The 27513-nt window shown below is 42.1% G+C and overlaps 3 protein-coding genes across 8 annotated transcripts; 1 reads left to right on the top strand and 2 right to left on the bottom strand.

Annotated features, from left to right (window-relative positions):
- Window positions 1-765: 765 nt before the first annotated feature.
- Window positions 766-16077, top strand: si:ch211-160o17.4 (homeodomain-interacting protein kinase 1). Of its 4 annotated transcripts, none has more exons than XM_034585565.1 (18): window positions 766-1102; window positions 3991-4724; window positions 5365-5556; window positions 5717-5898; window positions 6056-6179; window positions 7033-7152; window positions 7285-7371; window positions 7530-7714; window positions 7807-7957; window positions 8046-8232; window positions 8569-8687; window positions 10180-10314; window positions 11341-11498; window positions 11662-11733; window positions 12183-12353; window positions 13154-13368; window positions 13458-13540; window positions 14645-16077. In XM_034585565.1, exons 2-18 carry the CDS (start codon window positions 3993-3995, stop codon window positions 15113-15115), a joined length of 3384 nt encoding a protein of 1127 aa, XP_034441456.1. In that variant the 5' UTR covers window positions 766-1102; window positions 3991-3992; the 3' UTR covers window positions 15116-16077. The 4 variants fall into 4 exon arrangements, with proteins under 4 accessions (XP_034441456.1, XP_034441455.1, XP_034441458.1 ...); XM_034585564.1 differs by having other exon boundaries at window positions 11338-11498; XM_034585567.1 differs by lacking the exon at window positions 10180-10314.
- Window positions 11979-27451, bottom strand: ube2j2 (ubiquitin-conjugating enzyme E2, J2 (UBC6 homolog, yeast)). 3 transcript variants are annotated; one of them, XR_004613850.1, is made up of 8 exons: window positions 27225-27451; window positions 24974-25104; window positions 24060-24100; window positions 23770-23872; window positions 23515-23653; window positions 22993-23073; window positions 22126-22892; window positions 11979-11989 (listed from the first exon to the last, which is right to left on the bottom strand). XR_004613850.1 is itself a non-coding variant. In XM_034585578.1 (7 exons), exons 2-7 carry the CDS (start codon window positions 25102-25104, stop codon window positions 22602-22604), a joined length of 786 nt encoding a protein of 261 aa, XP_034441469.1. In that variant the 5' UTR covers window positions 27225-27451; the 3' UTR covers window positions 21787-22601. The 3 variants fall into 3 exon arrangements, 1 of the variants encoding a protein (XP_034441469.1); XR_004613851.1 differs by lacking the exon at window positions 11979-11989 and having other exon boundaries at window positions 21787-22350; window positions 22391-22892; XM_034585578.1 differs by lacking the exon at window positions 11979-11989 and having other exon boundaries at window positions 21787-22892.
- Window positions 19579-20368, bottom strand: LOC117761567 (RING finger protein 208-like). Its single transcript, XM_034585581.1, has 2 exons — window positions 19985-20368; window positions 19579-19858 (listed from the first exon to the last, which is right to left on the bottom strand). Exons 1-2 carry the CDS (start codon window positions 20302-20304, stop codon window positions 19789-19791), a joined length of 390 nt encoding a protein of 129 aa, XP_034441472.1. The 5' UTR covers window positions 20305-20368; the 3' UTR covers window positions 19579-19788.
- Window positions 27452-27513: the final 62 nt, after the last annotated feature.

The raw sequence follows: 27513 nt of genomic DNA, 5'->3' as shown, positions 1-27513 counted from the left end.
TAGGGAAACTCTCCAAACTTCGCAGGCGCTTCAGGCCTGATGAAAAGTTAAATATTCTGGAGTAATTCGAAATGGGCGTGGCAACATGGCTCAACAGCGCCCCCTAAAACACATAAATTCCGTCTGGTTTAACCGATCTTCACGAAATTCGGAACACACGTGTATCATCAAATCTCGGACGTACATGGTCAAATCTTCTCCGAACTGGACATGTATGACAAGAGTCCTTGCCTGATGACATCTACACAAAAATCAGCGGGACATGTCTTGTTTTTTGCATGTCTTACACTTTGATGTACTCCTCCTCGCCATTGACCACAACCATGTCAAACTTTGTCAGAAGGGCCTCAAGACATTGATGATGATGAGTGAAACGATATATGATGAGAGAGAGAGAGAGAGAGAGGGGGGGGGGGGGGGGGGGAGGAGAGAGAGAGAGGGGGGGGGGGGAGAGAGAGTCGGGCCTCCTGGAAAATTACTGATGTATTCTACCCAAGTGACGTTCTCTTTTTTTTTTTTACCGTAAAACTTTTCCTTTACCTTTTAAGCTTTGTTTCTAAATCGATCCCAAATGTGACTCGGGCGCTCTTTCAACCATTGAGGGATCGTGTTACACTTGTAACTTATATTCTATTGCTACTTTATTCTATTTCTTCTCTTAACCTTCTTAAAAACAACGTCCATGTTAGCGTGCAACTCTTGCGGAATCTACGGTAATTACGGTAGAGAGCGGAAATGCCGTAAGAATCGCAGCTGGTATAAGGACGTGGTTAGTTCCGGTGAGCGGTGGCTCTCCTGCCTATACACAGACGCTTTTACCACAGGATTTATTCTGTTTTAATCAACATATGTACATATTTTTACGACGTGTGGATTAAAGATCCACGGGACGATGCTACCTGTGTGTTTTCCGTCAGGTTTGTGACGTCTTCTCCTGCTGCCTAGCTCCTCGCCGACTGGAGAAACAATGCAGGCCTAGCGAGCAGCTAACGGTAGCTAGCTAGCGGGAGCTAATCGGATAACGCTGGTCCAGCAGCAGACTGCAGTGGGATTTAAATCTCGGAGGAAGCCGATTTTCGACGCTGTAATTTCACCCAATCTGGTATGTTCCAACCACAAACGTGTTTTCTGTTCATTTATTACGCGAGCTGTGTCTTTTAAGCGTATTTGTGTGAGGATAGCGGTACAATATCCATCGACATATTTTTCAGAAAGTTGAAGCGTCGGCTTTTTAGCATCAGCGAGCTATGTAGCATCGCCTTGTCGATCTGGTCCTGAAAGGCTGAGTGTGTCAGTGGAGTGAAAATGTCTGTGGTCAGCACACTTACAGCCTCACGTTAGATTGAAGATATTCTCTGGCAGCGATGTGATCATATTGACTCAAAGCGGCTAACGCAGCTTAGCTCTCACCGTGGTCCATCACAGTCCCCCTACTGTCAGTGAGCACACCACTGTCTGACTTTACATTTCATTTTCTCCTCACTGGAAATTGTATTGAATCACACCCATCAAATACGACTGTTAAGTGTGAGTTTTTGTGGTTTTTCTTAGAAACGGAAAGTCGGTACTACAAATCAGGAACAACACGGGCTGTTTCCAAAGGCGTAACTTCCCCACATTCCCCTTCCCTTCCCACCCCACCCAAACAGAACAATAAGAGGGTCGAGCCACGTACAAAGGGTCTTTCTTGGAAAGAAGCAGCAATGAACTCTACTTAGACATTGCACAGACGCATATCTCGTACTGTAATCCATGTCAACATTGTGCTTTCTGATACATACCTCTCATTTATCGTTCTTATTATCATCCCGGTCAGAGTTGTACTGATTTCTCCAGAAAATAATTGATACTCTTGATAATCAATTAAGCATTCTTCTAGCTTTAATGCAATATATGTATAACAGGTAACATCTTTTATTATTTTTGTATACCATACAGAAACACAGAATTAACCAATGTGATGATCAGTTGTAATATCATTGATTAATATAGATTTCGATGAATGTAGACTAATATGTAATTAATAGTCTGTATTTAATTACCCTGTTCTTTGATTCTTCGATGATAGTTGTATTAGTTCTGAATGATATGGTAAATGATATCAAAATAATAAAGTCCATATCAGCCGATATCGAAAATTATCACGATAGACATCATATAATCAAGAGAATGTAAAACACTTGATATGCAGCAAAAACATTTTACAAATCTGAGGTAGATCAACTATGGGTTAAAGGGCCCATATTGTGTAAAATACATTTTCTGGGCTTTTACTATCCGTAATTACTTGATGGGGGTCAGTAGGGACCCTCAAAGTATGAAAACAGTCACTCAAAGAAATATGTTATCGAAACGTCTCGTTTCGTACTTCCTGTCCGTATGATGTCATTCGGTATTGCACTTGTCTCTCAGCCCCACCAAGCCGGTACCAGTCCACCCCCCGCTCCACACCACCACCCCTCCGCACCAAACCCGACACCAAGCAGACATGTTGCTGAGCTAGCAGCTTTTTAGCTACCACAGACTAACCACAACAAACACTGAAGAAACACTGCAGCGTGGAGGGATGCAAGGAAGAGAATGTGTCCGTGCACATTCATCCTAAGAACGTTACTGTTCGAGACCAGCGGTTACGCTTTATTTCTTCTGACGTGCCGTGTCGCTATGCTCAGTACGGAGTGACGTCTACATTACTCCGTATTGAAACTCTGTACTGTAACTCGAGACGTCACCCCTACATTGGCCGACTGTCCTGCTAAAACTTGAACAAACATGAGGACGGTGTAACTTAACGTTCAGAAACCTCTGGTTGTAACCGACTGTAAATATGTGGCTGGTCTTCTATAGCTGCAAACATAAACAATGTGACTTTCAGCTGTGTTTACCAGAGAGAGTGAATGCGCCAGAATGAGACCGGTGATAGGCCTGGTTGCGTGTCACTCAAAGTGAAGTCAGCCAATCAGAGGAGGGGCTCACGAGGCAGGCGAAAACAGCCTCTTCTGTCAGCAGCTCCAGAGAGAGAACATGGAAACTTGTCCATTTAAACCACTGATATATAATCTTAGGGGTACCAATACCTCAAATTCAAATCCCAGAAAGGTGTAAAATATGGGCCCTTTAATCCGTCCTTACTGTGCAGAAGCATAAGTATTATAAGATACGATAAAAAACTGACATCAGGGAAAGTAATGAAAAAGTAAACATGCAATATAAATGCATGGAAATATTAAGATATTATATCTATGTATTGTACATCTGGAATGTTGCTTTTGATGAAAATTATATTTCATTAATTATTGTTTTGTGTTGGCCTCCTGGTCTCAACTCCGGGCTGTCATGGTTGTTGCTCTCCTGATAAAGTCGGTCAGATCTTTACTTACTTGAGCTACTCCATCAATGCAGTTTTTATTCAATAGACCACGCCTTGCCCAGAAAGTCTCCTAATTCTCTACAAATCCTGCGGCATGTGGTTGTACATGTCATTACTGGTCAGATTAGACAGGAGCCCAGAGAAAACTGCAGAGTCTGATATTGTCTATGCATATGCACACACCAAGTCAATGTTAATTTTTTGGACCCCAGATTGGTGTCACTGGGGTTTTACCACCAACATGAATAATATTACCATATTACACTTACTGTTAGCCAGCAGCTGCTATGGCTCCAAGGATGAATTTAACTTTGGACTTAACTTTTGAATGTTTCTCAAAAGGTGAAATGTGTGTTTCATAGTTTGTGCCAAGTGGGGAGAACAAACTGTTGAACTTTGGGCCTCTGCTTAGTGGTATCATGTTTATTCCACATTCACTGATGTAAATGGGACAGGCTATTGTGTTTAAACTGAATCTTTACTACAATGTGATATACTTGCATTGATTTTAAGGTTTATTTATAATTGTATTATCTTTACTAATATTTTCATGATTTTTAGAATGAAATGTGTTTTGGTAGTTCAGGTTGTTTCCCTAACTTTCATCTCTATCTTTTCAGCGATGAGCTCTCAGCTGCAGGTCTTCTCCCCCCCCTCGATCTCCTCCAGTGCCTTTTGCCGTGTGAAGAAGCTGAAGGTGGAGAGCAATGTTTGGGATGTGTCCACCACTGAAGCCTACAGCTCCATAGCAGGCCAGTCAGCATACACCTTCGCACCTGCAATGGCTGTGGCGCCCTTCGCACCATCCCTGGTCTTCCCCCCTTCAGCTCCTGGCTCCAGGGGTCAAGTGGTGGTGCGGGCAGCTGACAGCACTGGCAGTCTTCCCCGTGGTTCCAGTCGACGGGTCACTGAGCAGGCAACATCCTCCTCTTACACTCATGCTGAGACATCCTCGGAAACGAGGGGGCACCGGCACGGGCAGAAGAGAAAAATGGAGGAGGCCAATGAAGGCAGTGGGAGTGGGTGTGGCAGTGTCCAAATATTAGAGGAGCTCTCAGCTCCTGCTGCAACTTACTCCAACCGTACAGGCGGCGGTGGAGGGGGGGGCACTGGCCAGTCGATACCCCACTCAGCTCCAACCACCAAAAGCAGTAGCTCCAATGGCGAAGGAGATTATCAGCTGGTGCAACATGAGATTCTCTGCTCAGTGTCCTGTAGCTATGAAGTGCTGGAGTTCCTAGGAAGAGGCACGTTTGGACAAGTAGCCAAATGTTGGAAGAGGGGCACCAATGAGATTGTGGCAATCAAGATCCTCAAAAACCATCCTTCATATGCTCGTCAGGGCCAAATTGAGGTAACTAGATCATTTTGTTGACAAAATGTGCTTCCTGCTTTGATAAGTAACCTCTCTGTGCAGTGGTGACTGCTTTGCCAGAGCACCTCTTGTGCTGCAGCATTTTGGCTCCATAGGTTAAGCGCCCCTGAATGAGAAATAGTTAGGAGTTATTCATTTATAATTTTTAACCCCAAAATGATAGTGATGGCACACGACAAATGAATTGTGGTTGACTTGAGTCTGGATTTATTTAAATTGAAAAATATCCCAAAATATGCTGTTACTTGTTTTTTCACAACATCTAAAAGCAGCTTATCAACGATGTGTTCCCCTGAACAATAGGCTAAATTTGTGTTGGAAAAGATCCCTTACATTAAAGGAATGAGATAATAGTTTGGTGTTTACATGGGTCAATGCAGATGCCTCACAGATATGTTGTTGGTGGTGGTTGGGGCCGTTAGACTGAAAAGACCCTCAGACTGAAATCCATCTTAATTTAATGTGCCTCGCTTTCAGCAACTGTTATTTCACGGCATTATAATTTTGTTGCAAAGTTTCCAAAACTTGCTTCCTTCTTTGTTCTTACATTTAATGGTGTTAATCATGTGTATACCAGCATTTAGTAGTAAGTCGCGTGTTGTTTCTCTCTCTTTTATAGGTAGGGATTCTGAACCGACTGAGTGCAGAGAACGCAGATGAGTATAACTTTGTGCGTTCGTATGAATGCTTCCAACATAAGGGCCACACCTGCCTGGTGTTTGAGATGCTGGAGCAGAACCTGTATGATTTTCTCAAGCACAGCAAGTTCAGCCCGCTCCCCCTTCGCCACATCAGACCCATCCTACAGCAGGTTGGCAAAATGCTATGATGCACATTTTCTATATATTTTTTCTAATTATGTAATTAGCCGTCATATCCTTACTTCTACTTTGTTGTTGATGTAATTTTAAAATCTGAAAAATCCCCAGTTGTTATTCTAGTTGTAAATATCTGTGTGTTTGTATCTTTAGGTGGCTACAGCCCTAATGAAGTTAAAGAGCCTGGGTCTGATTCATGCAGACCTAAAGCCTGAGAACATCATGCTGGTCGACCCCCTCAGACAGCCCTACAAGGTGAAGGTCATTGACTTTGGCTCAGCAAGTCATGTGTCCAAGGCTGTTTGCTCCACCTACTTACAGTCCCGCTACTACAGGTTGGTGGCATCCAACTGTGCTTTGTTGACCTAAATACATCTTGTAATCTTATTAGCATGAGTGCTGATAATAAGTCATGTTTTTATGACATGACTTTTGACCTCAGCTGTAAATCTTTGGTTCTAGTCCTGTTATCTTTTGTTGTTTGCTTTCTAGGGCTCCAGAGATCATTTTGGGTTTGCCGTTCTGTGAGGCCATTGACATGTGGTCTTTAGGCTGTGTGATAGCTGAACTGTTTCTGGGTTGGCCTCTCTACCCTGGAGCCTCTGAGTATGACCAGGTCAGTGCATCAATGTATATACAAATATATATTTGACCTGTTTTTGTCATGAGTACTTAAACATAGGTAAATATTACATGGCGAATAAAGGCATCAGCCAATCATGGGACATTATTATATTAAAGCTATACAACTTCCTCAGATGAAGCTCTAGTATCTCCCTGCAGGACCCCATTCTCTCCTACTGACTTTCTAAAGTGAATGTCTGGATCCAGGACTGGTGAAGCCTTAGCCCTAGGGCTGCACTATCAATATGCGCGATATATCTATCGCAAAAGACTGTGAAAAATGATGTCATGTTCAATGCATTCACACTCCGCATGTCATTGTATTTGACCAATCAGATGGAGCCTTGCTGTAGAAACTTCTAGTGTTCACGTTTGTCCCGAGTCAAATTCATCACCATGAGTGGTTGAATATATAAAGAATTGCGTAGCTTATTTATGATAATCCCAGAACCTGAGGGAAACGTAATGGCACGCACACACAGACACTGACTTTGCTTCTCTCACTCTCTCTTTCTCTCTCGTGTTCTCTCTCGCTATCTTTCTCTCTCTCTCTCTATCTCTTTCTTTTTCTTTCACTTGCTTGCGAAGTGCAGCGTCAATGCTAGACATTGAGACGAGCCGTAAATTACAGACGGAGCCACTAAAAACCTTTTAACCGTAAGATCTTAGTTCGTCGCAGGCCAAGGTGCTACTGTACAAAAACTCATATCGTTTTACACCAATGGATGTTGAAGTGCTCCAGAAGAACAAGTATGACCACAAACTTCAGGGGTATTGAAGTTAATCATTTAATAAGGTTATTGTAGTCTTATTGATAGAATTTGCTGTTTGGTGTCTCTTTACAGATTCGATACATCTCCCAGACTCAAGGCCTTCCAGCAGAGTACTTACTGAGCGCTGGCACTAAGACTAGCCGCTTCTTCAACAGAGGCCCTGACTCCAGCTACCCACTCTGGAGGCTGAAGGTGAATAAAGCCACATAAAAATACTGTTAATCAGACTTTACATGTTTTTTCCTGCCATCTGGAAATAGTTAATTATGCCAAAATTTGGGCCTAGAAAGATCAATATTCATTATATATTATGTATTTTCTCAGACCCCATCGGAGCATGAAATGGAGATGGGCATCAAGTCCAAGGAGGCCAGGAAGTATATCTTCAACTGTCTGGATGACATGATGCAGGTATAAATGGCAAATTTTTACATTATACTTGATACAGTGCACTTCACACACCGGTTTTACAGTTTTTAGTTTTTTTGGAAGGGGTTCTGAAATGCACATATCAGGAAATACCTGATATTGTTAGTTTGACCCATTTGGTGTAATTTTGTGAATTCCAGGTCAACCTGTCGTCTCATTTGGAGGGGACGGACATGTTGGCTGAGAAAGCTGATAGACGAGAGTTTATAGACCTCTTAAAGCGGATGCTCCGACTGGATGCAGACAAAAGAATCACACCTACAAAAACTCTGGGTCATCCCTTTGTCACGATGAGCCACCTCATGGATTATCCCCACAGCTCCCAGTGAGTGTTTGTACTGAGATGTAATTATATTTATTTAGCTTAGTGTTAATTGAAATGCAATCACTGAAACACCATCCCTCTTTCCTTTTCAGTGTGAAGTCATGCTTTCAGAACATGGAGATCTGCAAGCGCCGGAGTGCCTACGACAGTGGCAAATCCTTGTACTCCACCAGTGCCGTCCCCAGTGCTGCAGCGGGCAACCTCACCGTTACCTTCAGTAGCCAACTCAACCAGCATAACCAGGTACGACTCATATCCTCACCATGAATTCTTACATTAGTTTAGGCACCTGTAACTCCTCCAGTGTTAAGCAGTGGTGTTTCTCTAACAGGTGCCTTCAGCGGGGGGAGCGGTGCCTTTGCTGAACTACCAGCCAGCTCTTTACCAGCAGGCGACCATCAACATTCCCGGGCTGGCTCAACAGAGTGTGCCGATTCCAACGCGTCCTGCTGGGCTGTGTAGCCAGACAGAGCCCTTCCAGCAGACTCTCATCGTCTGCCCACCCTCCACTATTCAAGGTAATGTTTACAGTTGCATCCAGACTGGAACCATGTAGAACAACACAAGGGGGCTTCATTATGGGCATGTTTGAAGGCAGAACACGGCTGTGATATGAAAAAGGTTATACAACATTTAAACTGTATCAACAATGGAGTGGGGTGTTTCCTACTGAACATGCACACAGTGCTCTATCATGTGCATCTGATACACAATGGCTGCTGGACTGTAATGAACATATCCTAATTTCTATAACCAATACTTACAGACCTATTATTAGGGGATACCTGCTCTGCATGCAAACATACTGTGTCATGTTTTACTGACATTGTTTCTGTGGAATTGTCCATTTCCAGGGCTACAGCCATCCAATAAGAGTTCCACTTTCCCTGTGAGGATGGAGAACTCTGTACCTATTGTACCTCAGAACCAATCTGCTCAGTCGCTGCAGATCCAGCCAAGTCTGCTCACCCAGGTAAGAGTTTGTAAAGAATGCGTGTTGTCAAATTTCATATGTTGTGTGGGGGTTCTTGTTTCAAAAAGACACAACTTGTATTTTTTCTCTGTCATGTTCATTGCGGGTGACCTGTCATTACAATGGTGATATGATCGGCTTGTTGGCAAAATTTGAAGAAGTATTCAACCTTTTTTTGTTTACAGTAGTGCTTTGACCTGAGAGTTACATGAGTCTTACATTGTCCAGAGTCTGTAAACTGTTCTAATGAATACCACCTACAGACCTAACAAGCTCATGTTCCCACTTCAGACTGAAACAGTGACATTGTTGAAAGCCACATCGACAGTCTATCTGATGGAGTCAGCATGTGTTTGACCTCTGGATTTGGCTCAGTGAAGTAGCATAATTCTCAGAGAGAAATGAATATAATGGATACTGACATTTAAATGTCATACAAGGAGAAAGGACAAGAGGGAGAGGGAAAGGATAGAGAAAGATGAACAAAGAGTATGCGCATGGTTTATGAAAGAGATTTATGAAGATGTAACTATTATTGGGTCATTTTCACCATTATACTTTAACACTTTTTTATGTAATGTATGGGGCTACACTTGAGACTGGAGGTAAGGCTAATTAAATAAATCCATATGAATATGACCCCAGTGTGAAACACGCGTTGCGTAAACCTGCATCATTTGCAGAGAGTGAAAGTTGTTGAGATGTGATAAAGGTGTCTGTAGATTTGTCACATTAGGTTGATCTATTTTCAGTATTGTACAACTGTCATTTCATTTGCAGTAACTTTCATTTCATTCCAGCAGTTCCTCACACTTGACACAGTGCACATGAACACGTCTTCCATCAATCAGTAACCTAAACTCGAGGCTGTGGTAAAAATCTGACATCTATGAATGATAACATGTCACTAGCACCGAGCTGACGGCGGTGGTGTCCAGGTTTGCTTATTTCGTGGATGCAATGATTTCATCCAGAGAGTCTCTCTGTTGGGGTTCTCCTCATGACCCCTCTGTTCTTGCAGCCAAAGTTTGTTTGTGAAGAGAAAATAATTGGTTTACTTTCAATGGAGATTTTGGCTATGGTAATGCATTTACACAACAGATTTTTTGAAATGATGGAGGGCTGTGGCTTAAATGATGCTGTTTTTGTTGTTTCTGTTCCTGGTGACTGCATCTTGCCTTGGATTTGCTTCCAAAACTTGACTGCCAGGCCTCTCTTATTCCCAGTCTCCTCTCTGGGATGGAGGCCAGATGTGCAGTGTCGGAGAATCATCTGGCACAAAAAGCTAGTTAATTTTAATTTGTTTGCTAAATTTAGAAATGGTTGCTGGAACCGACAGAGGTTAGGTGTCCAGATGGCCAGTGGTACGAGTGTGCAGCTGGTTTTATCTTCTCCGTCCCTTCATCGTAATGAGATTCAGCCTTGAAGGACATAACTTTTCATCCAACCCTAACACTGCCCTCCCCTATCCTCCCCTCCCTCCCTCCTCCAGGGTTCCTGCACACCCCTGATGGTGGCCACCCTCCACCCACCCTCAGCAGGCATAGCCCCCCAGTATTCTCTGCCCCTTGGGCTGGGCACCGGGGTGGGTCGGCCCACCCTCCTGGAGCACACAGCCACAGTGCTGGTAAAGCAATGATGACCTCCCTGAAGGAAGACATGCATATGCACACTCGCTCTACCACTAACAATGCCATCTCTCTCCTGCCCCCACTTTCCATTTTCTTTTCATTTGTTCACAATTCTTCCTCTCCCTCTGTGCCACACGTCGTATGTGGGTAGTCTTTATTTGATGCGTCATATTTCTACATTCTCCTTCCTCACATGCGTTTGTCAGGATCATGGCTGATCAGTGCTTACTAGTAATCTAATTGGCATTTTTTGGTCTTTATTGATCATCATTGTTCGCATGGTGTTCATGTTTTAAAATTTGCCTCTGTGTCTCACGATCAGAATTTAGATTTACAGTCTTTCCAGTCCTGATGCCACCGCTTCCCCCCCCCCCTCTCGCCCTTCACACACTGTCATTCCCTCCCCCACAGTCTCTCCCCATAGGTGTGCTGAGGGCATGGAGCGCATGTGCTGCTGAGTTGGTCTGCGCTTTGCTTGCAGCTTCTCTTGTCCTGTCCATCCTTGATTTCAGCAGAGGAGGTTGCGGCTACAGAGCTCACTGAAGCAATACTCCACAGCCCCGACTCTGACACACATCTTTTTGTTTCAGCCCCAGAATATGTGGCATGCCTTTTCCCCAAGACAGCTTATCAACAGACAGTTTTGCATCAGTGAACTAAACTAATCTCTAAGTGTTTCTTCTTTAACAGGCACCATGGTTCTTTGAATACTTGTCTTTATACCTGATCTGACTGTTGACAGTGTTTCATTGTCTGTGCTTTGCATGATATCCTCCTGTGAATTTGTTATAGGGCTTTGCTTTAATAAGAGAATGGCTTGGAAAAGGTTGCTCGCTTATCTTAGCTTTATTCTTTGGCTCATAGAAGAGATTGCCCATTGTTTTTGCCTCTTCAGTTTTGGGAGTTTGTTTCTCAGCATGGCTCAGTTTATGCGGACCATTCCAGAAATCTGATAATTGGTTCATGAGCAGCCGATCCTTGAATGTTCTGAATTGTGAGTCTCTGTTGTTTTTTCTCAGCAGGCCTGGCCCACTGGCACCCAACAAATCCTCATACCATCCTCATGGCAGCAGGTCCCAGGCGTGGCCATCCACAGCTCCGCCCACCAGATGAACATCGCAGAATCTCCCCTCAAAACACTTCACTCAGATGCTGCCATACAACAGGGACAGAGCTGGAGGTCGGTCATTAGAGTGTGTTATAGTGGCTCACGGAATATCTAACATGGCTACTTATTGTCTACATCCCCTCAGAATAATGAGCTTTCCCTTGTGTTCACGTTTCATGTTGTCATTGTTTCAGTTGTGTCCATCACTAACTAGACTGATCTTTGAACACAACAGGGGCACAACCCAAGCCAGGAGTCAGCAGGAGAGGAAGAAGGTGAAAGCCAGACGTGGAGAGAACAGAAACAGGTTGGTACAGCCCTGTAGTTTTTAATCTAAAGATTATGATAAACAAAATCATATATTGAATAATAATTTTTTCATTAACACTTTGAGGGAATTTTTAAAAAGCAGGTTCAAAGATTAACAGATTTAGATAGTCAAAGTTTTTGGTCATAACTCAAGAATTTTATACACTTATTATGACAACTGCACGTAAAAACTTTGTATTGAATTCCTTCAAAGTCTTCACTACATATATTATGAGTCTGGACAGACTTAATTTCTAGATGATTCTTCCAGATTTCAAATATTTTTCTTGAAACATTTTGAGTTTCCTTCTGTAGAGGTTAACAGAATTTTGAACGTGACAGGAGTTCTGTGCATTCATTTTTCTTGTGGTTTTTCTGTTTTATTACAACCAAGTCACACTTTCCTCTCGGAGAAAATTCATTACCGGCATTATTTCGGTTTTCTAGGGGTCTATCCGCAGCGTCGTTACTCAGCAGCAGTGGTATTACCCCACCAAGTTCCAGCGCCACATTGTCCCAGCCAATCATCATCTCTGACACACCCAGCCCAGCAGTCAGCATTATCACTATTCACAGTGACACCGACACTGAAGATGAGCGCAAGTTCCATCCTGCCAGGTAAGAAAACGATTCCTCTGGACTAGAGATGAAACAGTACGACAATATTCTTTCATGGTTTTAATGACCACCTAACTTTTTAATTTAGGTGGACCCAAAAATGTACTGCGTCTTTAGCACTGCAATAATACACCAATTGAACCTTTTCTTGACAGTTCCCATTTCCATTGGTTATAGGGTTCAATTAGATTTTTTCGAAAATCCATTCAGTTAAGGTTTTTTCATTATCATCATCATTCATAGATATGAAAGAAATTCTCAGAAATCAAGATGTAAACTGAACAAGGAAACATCTAACTTGGTGAATTCTTAGAAATATTAAGCTAGGCCTGTCACAATAACAATTGTTTTTGGACTATATTTTGTCACAGAAAGGTTTGCGATAAATGATATTATTGCCACAATCGTAAAACCATTTTAAACCGCTGGTGCAAGGATAATATTATAGCTCAATCATCCAAGTTCACCCTTTCAAAGAGCAATGAACTTAATGAGAGAATATCCTAAACAGGTAAAACAAACCACACACAACCAAAACAACAAATAAAATGGACTCTCTGGCTCTGGTAATAAGAATTGCTCTTGATTAGACATGTGCCTTAGAAATGAGTTTATCTGCTATTTCTCCCTTTGGCTCCTCACATCTTCCATCTTAGCTGCGGCAGGGCTCATCCGATATTCGTAGTTTAAAAACTATTCTATGTCCTCAAGCTATCTCCCACTATGATGACATATTTTCTGCTATTTTCTAAATTTCTGCATTTGATCTGTGTATAAACACTGTTCTTTTTCTCACACAGCGTTGGTCTGAGCCAGCGTACTAATGTCATCAGCTGTGTGACGGTGCACGACTCTGACTCGTCCACAGCCAGCCCCCTGACTCCTCTGCCCCGCACGCTCAACCCAACGAACACCGTGTCATCACGCCAAGTCAAGTCTCTGGCAGTGGTGGCACCTTCTGTCAAAACCCAGGGCTCAGAGAGAGGAGCGGCCTCACGTGGACGCTTGGAGACTGGTGAGTGTAATTTGTGAGCTATCAATAAAATTTATATTTTGGATGAAAAAGCAGCGTATCATATATTACCTACAACTTCTAATTCTCAGTGAACTACACAAAGCCGAAGAGATCTAACCGACAACCGTGCAGTTCAGGGGAGACCATGGAGTACCCCCTCAACCTCAGCCAGGTGAGGCTTCTGTTGTGTTGTTGATTCATTTTTTTATTTACCTTTTTAAAGACGCACTCTAAAACCTAAGCATTGTTTGAAAACAACCACCTACAGCCGGAGGGTTTTGACAAGCCGACAGTGTTGCCAGCTTTTACAAAAATCTTATCATCTGAAGTAGATCGAGAAATGGAAATGCAAAACATTTGATAACTTAAACATTTCGCTTCCATTGTAAATCATTGCTGTTTTTCTCTGAACTTCATGAACAAAAAACAAACAAAAAAAGCCGTCAAAATCGCAGAGAAAAAAAATCTGGAAAGCATGTCCTAGAAAAAAAGTCCATAGTGCCCTCTGCTGGACAAACCTTATAACGGCAGGAGAGTGTCAATGACCTGAAACAAACTTGAGTATTTATGAAGTGGTTGTTTCTGCCAAACTGTGTCAGCACCAATACATCTGTGCTGAGTCGCTACCTGCTGATAACACTGGCTCACCGAAAACAGGCGCTTATCTGAAATATCTTCTCACAGTTGTGTGCATAAATTCAAAAACCTGGCACTTCTATTTTATTTTTATTGAATCATTTTGCAGTCATGAAGATTTTTTTGTAAACATGATTTGTCTCGTAATTTTTTTTGTACTTGATTTTTCAAAAAGCGATCCCCTTACCTTCTTTTCACCTTCTAGAGGGACGGGCGGTTTAGGGTCGAAAATAATGACTTATTGCACAGTGTAAACATCATGTAGTTTCCTGGAAGAGTGAGCTGAAGTCCTGCTTACGTTCCACGTTGCTGTTTTACTTGCGGGACCTTCCACAGTGAAATATTACCAAATTGCTGACATTTAAGCGAGCTCTGCCTAACGCTACATCACCCAACAACACTCTGTCTTCGTCATACTATAAACAGTACTTGCCAGTGGCAGTACTGCACAACTGAAGTAGGAGTTATTTATGGGAAAAGAAAATTGCAGTTTTATGTGGGTGGAACTAAAATACTTGACTGGCGTGGTATTGGATTGCTACATAGATGTGTTTACTCTGCAGTATCCGAGGTTTTTCCAATGCAGGTGTTGGAAAATCTCTAACGTGTTCTGGCGTCTGATTGTTATCTTTCTGGCCAGGTTCAACCAGTGGTTTCTTCATCTCAGGAGCGTTCTGGGTTGGCTCACAGTGACTCATCTTTGCGTCGCCAGCAGACGTTCCCTCCCACCATCTCGGCCTCCCACTACAACTTCCCGGAAGTCTCAGCCCTGACGTCCGTCTCCTGCCCCGGCCCGAGTCTGTACACTTACCCAGCCTCCACCGCCCTCTCCTCAGCTTCTCAGGCCATGGAGCAGCTGCTTGGCCGTGGTCACAGCAGCCACGGACACTCCCCCTCCACCTATGCAGCAACATACACCTCATCCTCTTCCTCCAGGAGAGACTCGGCCGGTCGCAGGGATTCCGTCAGTAGTCTGCTGCACGGCCTCCCCACAGCCTACCAGCATCCGTTCGCCACTGGGACCCCCTACGTTAGCGTGACGCCCCGGGCTGAGGCTTACAGTGCCTACCAGCTGAGTCCCAGGCGGCTCACACAGTACCCGTTCCTATAGGGAGACATACACACTTTACTTTAAACAAAGGAAGAAAAAAAAAAATCTGCTTCCCCTCATGCTACCACAAAGGGACATTTAAACTGTGTTTCTAATAGAGTAACTGTCAATCACTTATTTGTTAGCTGCTTTTGTCCACCAGGCAGAATTTCCCCTCCAGCTGTGGACTGTTTGAGTGTTTTTGAAATGTTCTTTGGTATTATTTGATATCGTATCAGTTAATCTTCCCCTCAAAGATATAGTTTATAGCCCATATTTTATCCCCATCTTATCCCGATGTACTCGTCTAGCATTGGTAAATGTGTTTTACACCTGTAAATCTTGAGGTTGTGTGTGAAGAGAGATTTTCCTCCTGTCACAAGCTGCAACGACACTTTTAGCTTTTAGACGTCTGTCCAACGAGGCTGACGGCGACCGTCACCAGCCCTCGTTACGAAGTTGTCCCACTAATCAGCGAGGCCCCATGTTTTTAGCAAATATAATCATGACTGTACCTTTTACTCACATCTGTTTACTCACAAATGTCTTTTACTATGTTTATTAAATTATGTTTTGTCGGTGAGAGGTAGGAAGAGGAACGTCCATGATGTGGAATAAGAGAAAAGTGGTAAAAACTGTGATGGATACATGTTAATTTAAGTGCACATGTGATAGTCTGTTAATGTAGTGACCTTGTTTAGACAGGATTAATCATGTCTGTTTTGTTTCTTTTTAAACTGCATCAACTGAGTGCTGAATGTATTTATGAAGTACAGAGGAGTGGAAACACCATCCTGAGGAATGACGTGAAAAGCTTTTGGTTTTAAACAGTTCAAAAAGAGAGAAAATTTACCCTTTTTCCCTCCTTTCCTTGAAATATGAAAAATCAAGTTACACGTGGACTGAAAAAAAAATTCTATTATCTGTGAATCTGATTGTGTAGGACCTGCTCATTATTAAAATTGATATATGGCCAGTTTTAACAGCTTTTTTAAATATATATATATATATATATTATGTATATTATTTGGGTGGGGCTGAATATTTGTCCTGTTTTCTCCCCTTGACACTTTAGAAATGCTCGCTATAGTTTTAACAAACCACCTGCACTGCTGTACGATGACTGACAGATAATAAAGTTGATAAACCGCAGGCTGATAAGTCAGTTGGCGTTGGAGGAGAAGCCGTTAAGTCTCTGGCCACCGTTCAATCACAGGTGGCGAGTGTTTTTTTCCACTCAGTCCCTGTTGGTGTCTTCTGAATTCAGAGCAGATCTCCGGCCACCACGTGTTGAGCTCGGAGATGTGATGTGTTCGGATGGTCTCTGTGGGTTATGAAATGTTTTTCTTTTTTTTTAGTAAACCCTTTCCTGTCGTTTGCATCAGTTTTGTGTTGTCTGAGTATTTAACTGTGTTTCATCTTAACATAGTATAGTTCAGAGGCTCTTTGGTAGAACTAATTCAGGGAAAAAGGTTTCAGCTCAATTAATCCACTGTCACTGTTTTCAATAAAATAACCATAAATTCACAAACGTGTTGATTTTTATTTTGGCGTGACTCAATGATTTACTTTCCCTCACGACTCTGAAAAGAAACTGCTACGAGTCGGTGAAACTTCAAACATCAAGGATTCTTAAACCCAAACCTGGAACCGTTTGTGTTCATACAAAACAAACACGAAACAGATCATGAGGAAGAGCCCATGATGCTTCATGTCAGTTTAATGAAGCTCTTATCTAAGGTTATAGTATAATATAACAATTTAATTTAACAGCTGACATGTTGAGCAAGTTGTCACCAGCCTATCAGGGCCATAGACACTTCAACGCCCCACAAGGGGAAAACAACATTGGATCAAATACTAAACACAGATAAATAACTAGAGAATAATTGTAATCTATTGTGTAATATTTAACAAATCGCAGTATCCCATATTACAAGAGTATAACGTCATGTAAAAGGTAAAAAATCTCAGAATTTGAGATTGAACATAAATACAAAACATAAATTAAATGTGGTAGAAACCAGTAAAGGCTTATATGAAAACCACACAAACAAAATAAGAAAATACAAATCTAGAAATATATCAGTGTAGCAATGTATATCAGAAGAATACAGTCGTATTTTTCAAATTACAACTTTATTCTGTTAATGACTTTTCCTTCAATATGGCCCCAACACAGTCGGACCTTATAGCCACTGGATTATGTTCTTTGTTACAGAATGAGGTCTGGAAACAAATCAGCATCTAATAAGTATTAATTAACTGATATTTCACTGAATATTATTATTCTATATATATATATATATACATATATACATTAGATAATAAATACATACAAATTAAAATTAATGTATTTTACAACTTATTCACAGAAGACATGTTTACTTACAGGCAAGTGCTTCTTGTTTCAGGTTCAAGACAGAAAAAACCCAACAAACTAAAAACTAACTTTGAAGCAAAAGTCTCGGTCTGGGCTCCTCACAGGCCACACAGACGTATCTGTTGTGTTCACTGAGGCTGACGGCGACCGTCACCAGCCCTCGTTACGAAGTTGTCCCACTAATCAGCGAGGCCCCATGTTTTTAGCTAATATAATCATGACTGTACGTTTTACTCACATCTGTTTACTCACAAATGTCTTTTACTATGTTTATTAAATTATGTTTTGTCGGTGAGAGGTAGGAAGAGGAACGTCCATGATGTGGAATAAGAGAAAAGTGGTAAAAACTGTGATGGATACATGTTAATTTAAGTGCACATGTGATAGTCTGTTAATGTAGTGACCTTGTTTAGACAGGATTAATCATGTCTGTTTTGTTTCTTTTTAAACTGCATCAACTGAGTGCTGAATGTATTTATGAAGTACAGAGGAGTGGAAACACCATCCTGAGGAATGACGTGAAAAGCTTTTGGTTTTAAACAGTTCAAAAAGAGAGAAAATTTACCCTTTTTCCCTCCTTTCCTTGAAATATGAAAAATCAAGTTACACGTGGACTGAAAAAAAAATTCTATTATCTGTGAATCTGATTGTGTAGGACCTGCTCATTATTAAAATTGATATATGGCCAGTTTTAACAGCTTTTTAAAATATATATATATATATATATATATTATGTATATTATTTGGGTGGGGCTGAACATTTGTCCTGTTTTCTCCCCTTGACACTTTAGAAATGCTCGCTATAGTTTTAACAAACCACCTGCACTGCTGTACGATGACTGACAGATAATAAAGTTGATAAACCGCAGGCTGATAAGTCAGTTGGCGTTGGAGGAGAAGCCGTTAAGTCTCTGGCCACCGTTCAATCACAGGTGGCGAGTGTTTTTTTCCACTCAGTCCCTGTTGGTGTCTTCTGAATTCAGAGCAGATCTCCGGCCACCACGTGTTGAGCTCGGAGATGTGATGTGTTCGGATGGTCTCTGTGGGTTATGAAATGTTTTTCTTTTTTTTTAGTAAACCCTTTCCTGTCGTTTGCATCAGTTTTGTGTTGTCTGAGTATTTAACTGTGTTTCATCTTAACATAGTATAGTTCAGAGGCTCTTTGGTAGAACTAATTCAGGGAAAAAGGTTTCAGCTCAATTAATCCACCGTCACTGTTTTCAATAAAATAACCATAAATTCACAAACGTGTTGATTTTTATTTTGGCGTGACTCAATGATTTACTTTCCCTCACGACTCTGAAAAGAAACTGCTACGAGTCGGTGAAACTTCAAACATCAAGGATTCTTAAACCCAAACCTGGAACCGTTTGTGTTCATACAAAACAAACACGAAACAGATCATGAGGAAGAGCCCATGATGCTTCATGTCAGTTTAATGAAGCTCTTATCTAAGGTTATAGTATAATATAACAATTTAATTTAACAGCTGACATGTTGAGCAAGTTGTCACCAGCCTATCAGGGCCATAGACACTTCAACGCCCCACAAGGGGAAAACAACATTGGATCAAATACTAAACACAGATAAATAACTAGAGAATAATTGTAATCTATTGTGTAATATTTAACAAATCGCAGTATCCCATATTACAAGAGTATAACGTCATGTAAAAGGTAAAAAATCTCAGAATTTGAGATTGAACATAAATACAAAACATAAATTAAATGTGGTAGAAACAAGTAAAGGCTTATATGAAAACCACACAAACAAAATAAGAAAATACAAATCTAGAAATATATCAGTGTAGCAATGTATATCAGAAGAATACAGTCGTATTTTTCAAATTACAACTTTATTCTGTTAATGACTTTTCCTTCAATATGGCCCCAACACAGTCGGACCTTATAGCCACTGGATTATGTTCTTTGTTACAGAATGAGGTCTGGAAACAAATCAGCATCTAATAAGTATTAATTAACTGATATTTCACTGAATATTATTATTATATATATATACACATATATACATATATACATTAGATAATAAATACATACAAATTAAAATGAATGTATTTTACAACTTATTCACAGAAGACATGTTTACTTACAGGCAAGTGCTTCTTGTTTCAGGTTCAAGACAGAAAAAACCCAACACACTAAAAACTAAGTTTGAAGCTAAAGTCCAGGTCTCGGCTCCTCACAGGCCACACAGACGTATCTGTTGTGTTCACTGAGCGCAAGACTGCATGAGACTCATCTTCAGCTTCGTCAAGTTCAACACAAGGAGGGAAGAGGCTGCTCCTCGCGGGTCAGTAGCCCTTCAGAAAGCTCAGCATCTTTTTGAGCGCAGACATGGATCCCGAGTGCCTCGAATCAGAGCTAAAGACAACAAGAGACATTTGTTGATGTTAGTTTTGGATGAATTATAGTCAGCGCTGAGATTAAACTGCCGTTACACCTCAGAGATGTGAAATAAACAGACCACTCGGGCACCTGCATACTTACAGCTTCGACTTGAGTTGTGTCTTTGCGTCGTTCAGAACCACCGATGGAGCCTCCCTCTCCTGCTGCACGTCCTCGGTGATGTGGCTCCAGATTTCTGTGTTGATGTACAGGGCGTCGGACAGGTTCAGGCCGGCTGGGGTGCACGTGATCCAGCGGCACAGAGGGCAGGGGATGGTCAGCATGGTGATCTCCCGCCTGGTCAGCTTCTCCAGGCACAGGATGCAGAAGGTGTGGCGGCAGTGGAGGACTCGTGGGATTCGGTTGCTGCGGGAGAACTCGTGGCAGCACACCACACATTCGCGCTCGTCGCTGTTGAACATGGTGGAACCTCAGTGTAAATGTGGAGGGTGACGTGGAAGACGAGTGTTCAGTCGCCGGACTGCGGGTGAAGTGTCTGACGAGTGCTCGCTCGGCTCAGGCTCAGGCTCTTAAGGAGGATACCCGGACGTGCCTGAGCTTGTCTTGTTACGCACTCACGGAAACGTTGGAAAACATGTTTTTCATTCCAGTTCTTTGGAAGCGCAAAGGGCGGGCAATTTCTCCCTCCCACACACACACCCACACCCACACACACACACACACAAAATTGGATTCCAAGTAAGTGAAACTATTAATGAATGCATGCTTCAGAGGAAGGTTTTCTAAAAGGCCCTGCAAAGCAGGGTTATTTATTTGCATTTACTATGAAAACATATGTTACACAAGATTAACTGAAGCATGGAAATGTGGGCATTTGCTGGATAATCACACAAACGCACTCCCACCATCATCATCATCAGTTTGTATTTGTTTTTTTTAAAGATGGTGCAGAGAAAAGAGCAACACAAAGGCCAATCTTCTACCGTCAGATCAGTTTTCTGTTGAAACATTAGATACACAATAGAACCATCTTTACTAAATGCAATGCACAACAGTAAATTATCAGCAATTATGGGAGTCTGGGAAGTGACCTGTCTGCGCATGTTTGTCCATTATAACGCCTCTTTTAGGCAACACTAGACTTTCCTCAGAGTTGGGACAGACAGGCCCAGATTTTCTCTATAAATAAAGAGAACAAAAACACAAAACAAAAAAAACAAAACATAAAGACACAAAACTGTTGGTTCTTTTCACGCGTCTCCTTCCTTGGACCTACAGTATATAGAGCTATACTATACTGGTCAGCTAAGCCAATTGAAAAAAGGAAAAGAAGAGGTCCTGGTCTGACATCCTGCGCAGACACTGGCTCAGTGCTTGGCTCATGGGTTGACTGGAAACAACATCTGGACTCGCTTCCAACCTTGACCGTGCGTCAGTCTCTCTTCAACAGACCGACGCTCCCAAAGTTGGTGTTTCTACATCGTTTATACCCTGTTGTGGCAAAACTGCTTTTTCCACTCACTCGTTTTGACTCGTCATCATCAGAAATGTAATCTAATGATTACACACGCAGACACTCTTTTGAGGTTTATCTTTGTGCATGTGCTGTTTGATATTAGTCACTGATTACTAATGAGCATGTTGGATGTTTGCAGGTCATAAATATTCATGATTAACTTTTTCTTGTCAACAAAGGACACAAGCCTTTTATCTCTGATGTTAAGGTTTTGCCACACACACACACACACACACACACACACACACACACACACACACACACACACACACACACACACACACACACACACACACACACACACACACACACACACACACACACACACACACACACACACACACACACACACACACACACAGCTAAAAACTGATGAAGTGAGCTTTCAGGTAATGTGCTTAAATTTCAGACCAGTGTCTATTCTCTGTTTGACTGACTGCTCTTTTCTTTTTCTTTTTTTTAAACCTGAGAAAAAATAATTCTTCCTTGAACCAGACATGACTTTATAGAGTAACAGAGTCACCTGTGAGGATGTGAAATTGAAAGTCTGAACTCTGCAGGTGAAGAAATCTGATGGTGAAATATAACACGTACATATCTGAAAGATCACGCAAACATTTCCTGAATCTCTTCTCTTGAATTTCAAAACTGCAACATCATCACACCCTGAGGCGACTGTAAAATGGAAAATCTGCAGAGGAAAAGGCTTTCGGTAGCAGAGACAGGCATGGGAGACTTAATTTAGAATGATCTACTGAAAGGAGACAAGATTTTATCAGTGCTGTTCAAGACACTGCAGGAGAATGCTGCATTCCATTCCACCTCAGTAGAGCACGTTCGTGTTGGTGTCTTCGTGCACGCTGCGACAACCTATGGCCTGTTTACAAGACGTCACTTTAACGTTCTACCACAACCCATGAGCCAAGTCTGTTCCTATTGCTGACCTAAACCTCCAAAGCCCAGAGTGGATCACAACCTTATTAATAAGCCCCTTACAACCCCTGCCCCTGCCCTATTGTCCACTCCCCCACCTCTCAATCCTTCCTGGGCGGGTCGGCTTTGAGTTTCCGTCTTCCATAGTCCATGGTGGTGGTGGTGGTGGTGGAGGGGCTTTACCCTGGACTGAACATCCCTCCCCCCACGTAGTGTGTTTGTAGAATTTGGAGTCCACTAACTGGCCCGCCTGCAGGGTGGGGGGGGGGGGGGGGGGGGGGGGGGGTCACCCTACAAAGCCAGCTCCTCTCACTCCTGAGCTATGCTCCTCAGCACGTATTTGACTGTGTAGGCAAACGCAGCAAAGCCTACAATCACAAACAAGTTGGCCAGAGCCCCTCCTAGAAGTCCGTGGTTGCGATTGGCCTGCTGCAGACCAGGGGCAGGGTTGGCACCTGCGAGTGGGACGGGACCTCCGTTAAGGGGAGGAATGCCGTAGTGGGCGTGTTGGGGGTCACCGTCTGGCACCACGTCAGGTAAGGGGAGGGGCTGTGTGCGGGCGCTTAACTCCTCCTGGGCCTTCTGTTTCTGTTTCATCTCCTGTGAAGGGTGGAGGGAAAGACATGGGGGAATATTAGGCCACTAAAAAAACAAAAGCAGCAGATTTAGATGGCAAAGTTAGAGATCACATCCTTCTTACATCAACTACATCAGGAAACAGCTCGCAGAACACTTTATCCTTGAGGTTGAAGGCCAGGCTTTGGGCCGACAGCTGTCTTTTCTGAAAAAAGAAAAAAGAATTTAACACCTGAGATGTCACTGTCTGATGATCTAAGCGAGGAGAATTCAAATAACAATGAAGAGGATTAAGGCCCAGACAATGGTCCTGCTGACGCATCGACCTAGGCTTAGTTGGTAAGAGACACGTTCGTTGAGGAGGAGGAAGAAGAAGGGGAGAATCTCAGCAGTTTTGCAGGCTTTGTTGGTTTTTTAAAAAGTTTTAGGGAAACAGCAATGATTGACAATGAAAGCCATGACATGTTTGTAATATTTCATGTCACTACCTGCTTCAGATGATGAGGAAATTTAAGTTTTGTAAAATTTGGCAATTCTGTCCAGTCTTCAGAAAAGCCTCAGGTTTCAAATAATGCTTAGGTCTTGGGGGGGTGCTTTATTTTGGCCTTGCGTCTTTATGGGTAAAGGATCATTTGTTTGACCTCACCGTGTAGTCTGAGGTCTCAATGCTCCCGAGGGTGGGGCCTTTCTCCACCATGAAGCTGAGCAGACCCGTGAGGATGGTGGAAACAGACCACGCAGGGTTCCACGTGTCTGGATGGAAGTCTGTTATGGACAAACATAACCTGTGGAAGAAAACAGGCGATGTTACAGAAAACAAACAAAGCAACAAATTGTTTTTGGAACTTTCTTAAAATCCTGAATTCTCACACAATTCATCAATAAGAAACTACAGTCTTACCTTGTATTACACTTAAATCTCCCATTCGGTGTAATCATATAGATACTTGGTGGTTTAAAAGGAAACTCTCGGGGAAAAATTAGTTTTCCGTGGTAATATCCTCCTGCACAAAAGAAAAAGACATCACAGTACGGATTAAATACTGGATTACACAATGTAGAGACAGAAAGGTGGGAAACTATGACACATTATTCACAAAACGCAGAAATCCGCACGTTCTAAAAAAAAAAAAGCCCCGAAGACAGACTACCTGAAGAGTACGTACAAGTTAACTCATCAGCATATTTTACCTTCATATGGAGTTTTCTCAGGACCTCTGACTACATAGTGCCTGGAAAAGACAGGAAAAATGTGTTAGTCACAACAATTATACAAGACGTCTACAGTACCTAATGTTTTACCTGAGTGTCTCCTTTGATCAGCTTTTTTTTTCTCCTTTTTCTTGTCTTTAACTTTGTTTGGTGAATCTTGGTGATCTAATGGCTGAGATGCACATCACACGACTCAAACTGCAACTATTAATTATTTTCACCTGCGATTTATCAGCTGGTAATTATATTGATTACTAACTTTGTCTCCAAAACATAAGAAAAGTATAAGATCACTTTGTCAAACATCGTGTATTGTTTGACCGGCTGTCGAAAACTATAAATTATTCAAAAATATGTAATTGTAAGACAAATGAAACCATAAAGATCTTATTATAGAAATCTGAGGGCCATCACATTTTGGTATTTTTCTATAAACAAATAGGTACGCTGGTAATCAATCATCAAAATAGTTATCAAATGAATTTCTCAATCAAAATGATCAACTACTCAACGCAGGTCTAGACGGCTTTCCCCAGGACAGATATTTCTGCTGTAACTGAAATTCACAGGCAGTGATGAGAGAAACTGGATTTTCTGCTCAGGGCAGTGGAACAAAAGACGAGGGTGTGGCGTAATTATAGGCACACCACATGATGGTAAGCTGCAAAGTAGAACACCTGCACAGTGCACACTGATGCCAAACCACAACTCTCTGTTTGTCTGTTTGAGTAAGACTAACTTAATTAAAAGTTGATGTAATAACTTTTTTTAAAATAATTTTATGTATTTTAAGTATATAAATTAGAGGATCTGAAAATTCAAATTTATTTATCTGGAAAAATGGGTTGAAGCTGGTGGATGTGTTAAAAAAATGTCTGAGATGAGCATCTTACCATTCTAGGATGTTGGAGGGGAGAGGTTCTGCACAGATGTAAGGCACGGGGTCTTTCTTTATCCTGAGGTAATCCTGCTTAAGTCGCTGAGTGGCTGTGGTTGGAGCTCTCTTATTCCCGTTGTTGTTCATCTGAGGATTTAGAAGACATGCAAAAAGGAAGATATTGAAATTCATCTCGGTTCCTTTGGTCTTTACACTTATCAGGATTCATCATCAGGATGTACTCGTTCAAATCTGGAGCAGTTCTGCTGTCTGGTAAACCCATCTTTTACCAGTGTATGACTGTTGTTAATTTGACAGTGTTCATGCTGTCGTGCATGTCTTGGATTGTAGCGACACAGATATTTAAATGTGTCCAAACTGGTTGAACTCCCACTAAGAACTGTGTAGAACATAGTGCGACTGTATCATATTAGCTGATAGAAAGACTAAAATGTGAAGCAGCAACAGACATGTTGCGTTTGCAAAATGTAACTGCAGCTGTGAGTGAGGCTTACAAGGAAACGTGTTTGATTGTCAGCCAATTGTTTATTTAGATCAAAAGCACAGACTGAAGTTCAAGGCCAAACCCGAAGAAGGTAATTATAGGTCATTTTTACCACAGCAACACTGTGATGCAGTAAACATCTCAGGCCTATTTCCCTGCTGACAGTGAGCTGTGTGAATCATTTAGATCACGTTGATGCTGCACTGGAATAAGGAATAGTGTCTTTCATAGTCAATATTTATAATTATCAGGATAAATGTCACATTATTATTTTGCTCCCGATTGAATGTTGTGGTTTTAAAACCTTCTTCATAAGCAGAGAATGACAAACACTTGATCAAACAAAACCTTACGAAGTAGATGAGACAAAAAGTATAATCATTATATTGGACATCTGTTGTATTGCTGTTGAGGACAATTATATTGCGATAATTATTATCTCCACCAAGGAGGTTATAGTGAGGGAAGTTTTCAGGAAGCTGGTGAAAGGAAAAGGTTGTTCAAAAATTCCTTCACCGTTATGTTTCACACCTGTCTGTTTGTTGCTTGGTTTGTAAACGTGCAGTAAAATTTAATCCAAAATTTAGCTTTAACTTAATTTAGCCTGATTGACTCACAGGGCAAAAATCCACAACAGGGTACATACACCCTAAGAGTTGTTAAATTTAAGAATATTACATTTCCCCAAAAAGGTTCTTTTTAAATAAATCTATTTTAGATCCACTGTGTGTTGAGTAATGGATAATGTATTCTCCATCAATATCTCTGGATTAAAATGCAGACTTTGACAGACCTTTGTTAGTTAGCAAGCTTATGCAAAAAAACTACTGGACGGATTACCAATTAAATTTAGATGCAGATTCAGGTCAGGGTTGTCTTCAGGAATTTCTTATCACTTCCTTTAAAGTGTTATTTCCCAGGGAATGATTGATGGATCTTGATGAAACAAGTCAGCCATGTTTAGGGAACTCATATCTATGAGTGTGTGGAAGTTCTTGGAGCTTGATTGAATTAAAGGGAACTGTTGGGCCTTGGAGATGCTGTGTGTTCTCCTGTGTCTCTCCAGGTGATAGTTATATCACCCCAGTCCTTCATAAAAACCAGTCCCATTAGGTGTCAGATTTTAGATCCAATGCTGGCTGCAGCCTCCATGCCACTGGTGTGGTGTTTTGAAAGTGAACTTCACGTCACACGGCCTATGCGCTAGTACACGACGTAGATTTAACTCCAGCGCGGCCCATTGAACTCCAGATAACTTCAGTGTTTGCCAATAGAGCTGCTGTCATGCGGCGAGCAGCTGACGACGGGCTGCGAGTGGAAGTGAAGTCATTGTCGCTTCCTCATGCAGGACGAGCGAGTTGACGCATGTTGTGTTTCCGCTGGGACTAATCCCTGGCGAGCTGCGCTAATGTTACATCCCCACCTGAACCAGTTGTATGAGCAGGTAACCCCCTCGACCGCCCGGCTGTAAACAAACAGAGCAGACCAGCTTCCAACTGCACACCGACATGACACGTAGCTGAAGACTTGTGTCGTAGTAAACACGGTGCGATCAGCGCTGCCCGCTCAGGAAGGCTAACTGGGCTTTACACGAATCTCGCAGGTAAACTGTGCTCCCCGTGTTAGCCACCAACGGCTAACGTTAGCTAGCCTAGGCCAGAGCTATGTTTAGCTAGCTGGCGTTAGCATCCCTTCGGTAAGAACCGCTGTTACGAACCAGAGCTGAGCCCGCGGGTCCGTCGCAGTGTAGGAAAGCACATACCTCTCCAGAGACCCCAGTGAAGACGGGTGTTCGTGACTGGACCCGGGATGAAGCGGTTGTTCCTGTCGTCAAACCCCCCAATCCGGTGAGACGATGGCAGCGACGTAGCTTCAGCTAGCGCCTACAGCAGGAGTGACACTTCCGGTTCTTCTTCTTCGCTTGTTGGGAAAGGGGCTGAGAAAACGACCGAGGAAGTGAACGTCTCCTACGAGCTTTTGTGGAATTTGGAAAAAAAATGAATGAAAGCCAAATTTACACACGTGAAAAGAACTATATATTTTTACCTTAG

The sequence above is a fragment of the Hippoglossus hippoglossus genome, chromosome 5, assembly GCF_009819705.1.
Source record: "Hippoglossus hippoglossus isolate fHipHip1 chromosome 5, fHipHip1.pri, whole genome shotgun sequence".
Taxonomy (NCBI): Eukaryota; Metazoa; Chordata; class Actinopteri; order Pleuronectiformes; family Pleuronectidae; genus Hippoglossus; species Hippoglossus hippoglossus.
Note: the sequence above shows the minus strand (reverse complement) of the source record. Positions and strands in the feature narration are given on the sequence as shown.

What these genes read in the sequence shown, in the direction of transcription:
- si:ch211-160o17.4 (XM_034585564.1), top strand. Translation starts at nt 3,993, where the DNA reads ATGAGCTCTCAGCTGCAGGTCTTCTCCCCCCCCTCGATCTCCTCCAGT. An exon ending in GATTATCCCCACAGCTCCCA is followed by an intron (nt 7,715 to 7,806) that starts GTGAGTGTTTGT and finishes TTTCCTTTTCAG; the next exon opens with TGTGAAGTCATGCTTTCAGA. An exon ending in CCCACCCTCCACTATTCAAG is followed by an intron (nt 8,233 to 8,568) that starts GTAATGTTTACA and finishes GTCCATTTCCAG; the next exon opens with GGCTACAGCCATCCAATAAG.
- LOC117761567 (XM_034585581.1), bottom strand. Translation starts at nt 20,304, where the DNA reads ATGTTCAACAGCGACGAGCGCGAATGTGTGGTGTGCTGCCACGAGTTC. An exon ending in ACACAACTCAAGTCGAAGCT is followed by an intron (nt 19,859 to 19,984) that starts GTAAGTATGCAG and finishes TGTTGTCTTTAG; the next exon opens with CTCTGATTCGAGGCACTCGG.
- ube2j2 (XM_034585578.1), bottom strand. Translation starts at nt 25,104, where the DNA reads ATGAACAACAACGGGAATAAGAGAGCTCCAACCACAGCCACTCAGCGA. An exon ending in CCCTCCAACATCCTAGAATG is followed by an intron (nt 24,101 to 24,973) that starts GTAAGATGCTCA and finishes TGTCTTTTCCAG; the next exon opens with GCACTATGTAGTCAGAGGTC. An exon ending in AGATTTAAGTGTAATACAAG is followed by an intron (nt 23,654 to 23,769) that starts GTAAGACTGTAG and finishes TTTCTTCCACAG; the next exon opens with GTTATGTTTGTCCATAACAG.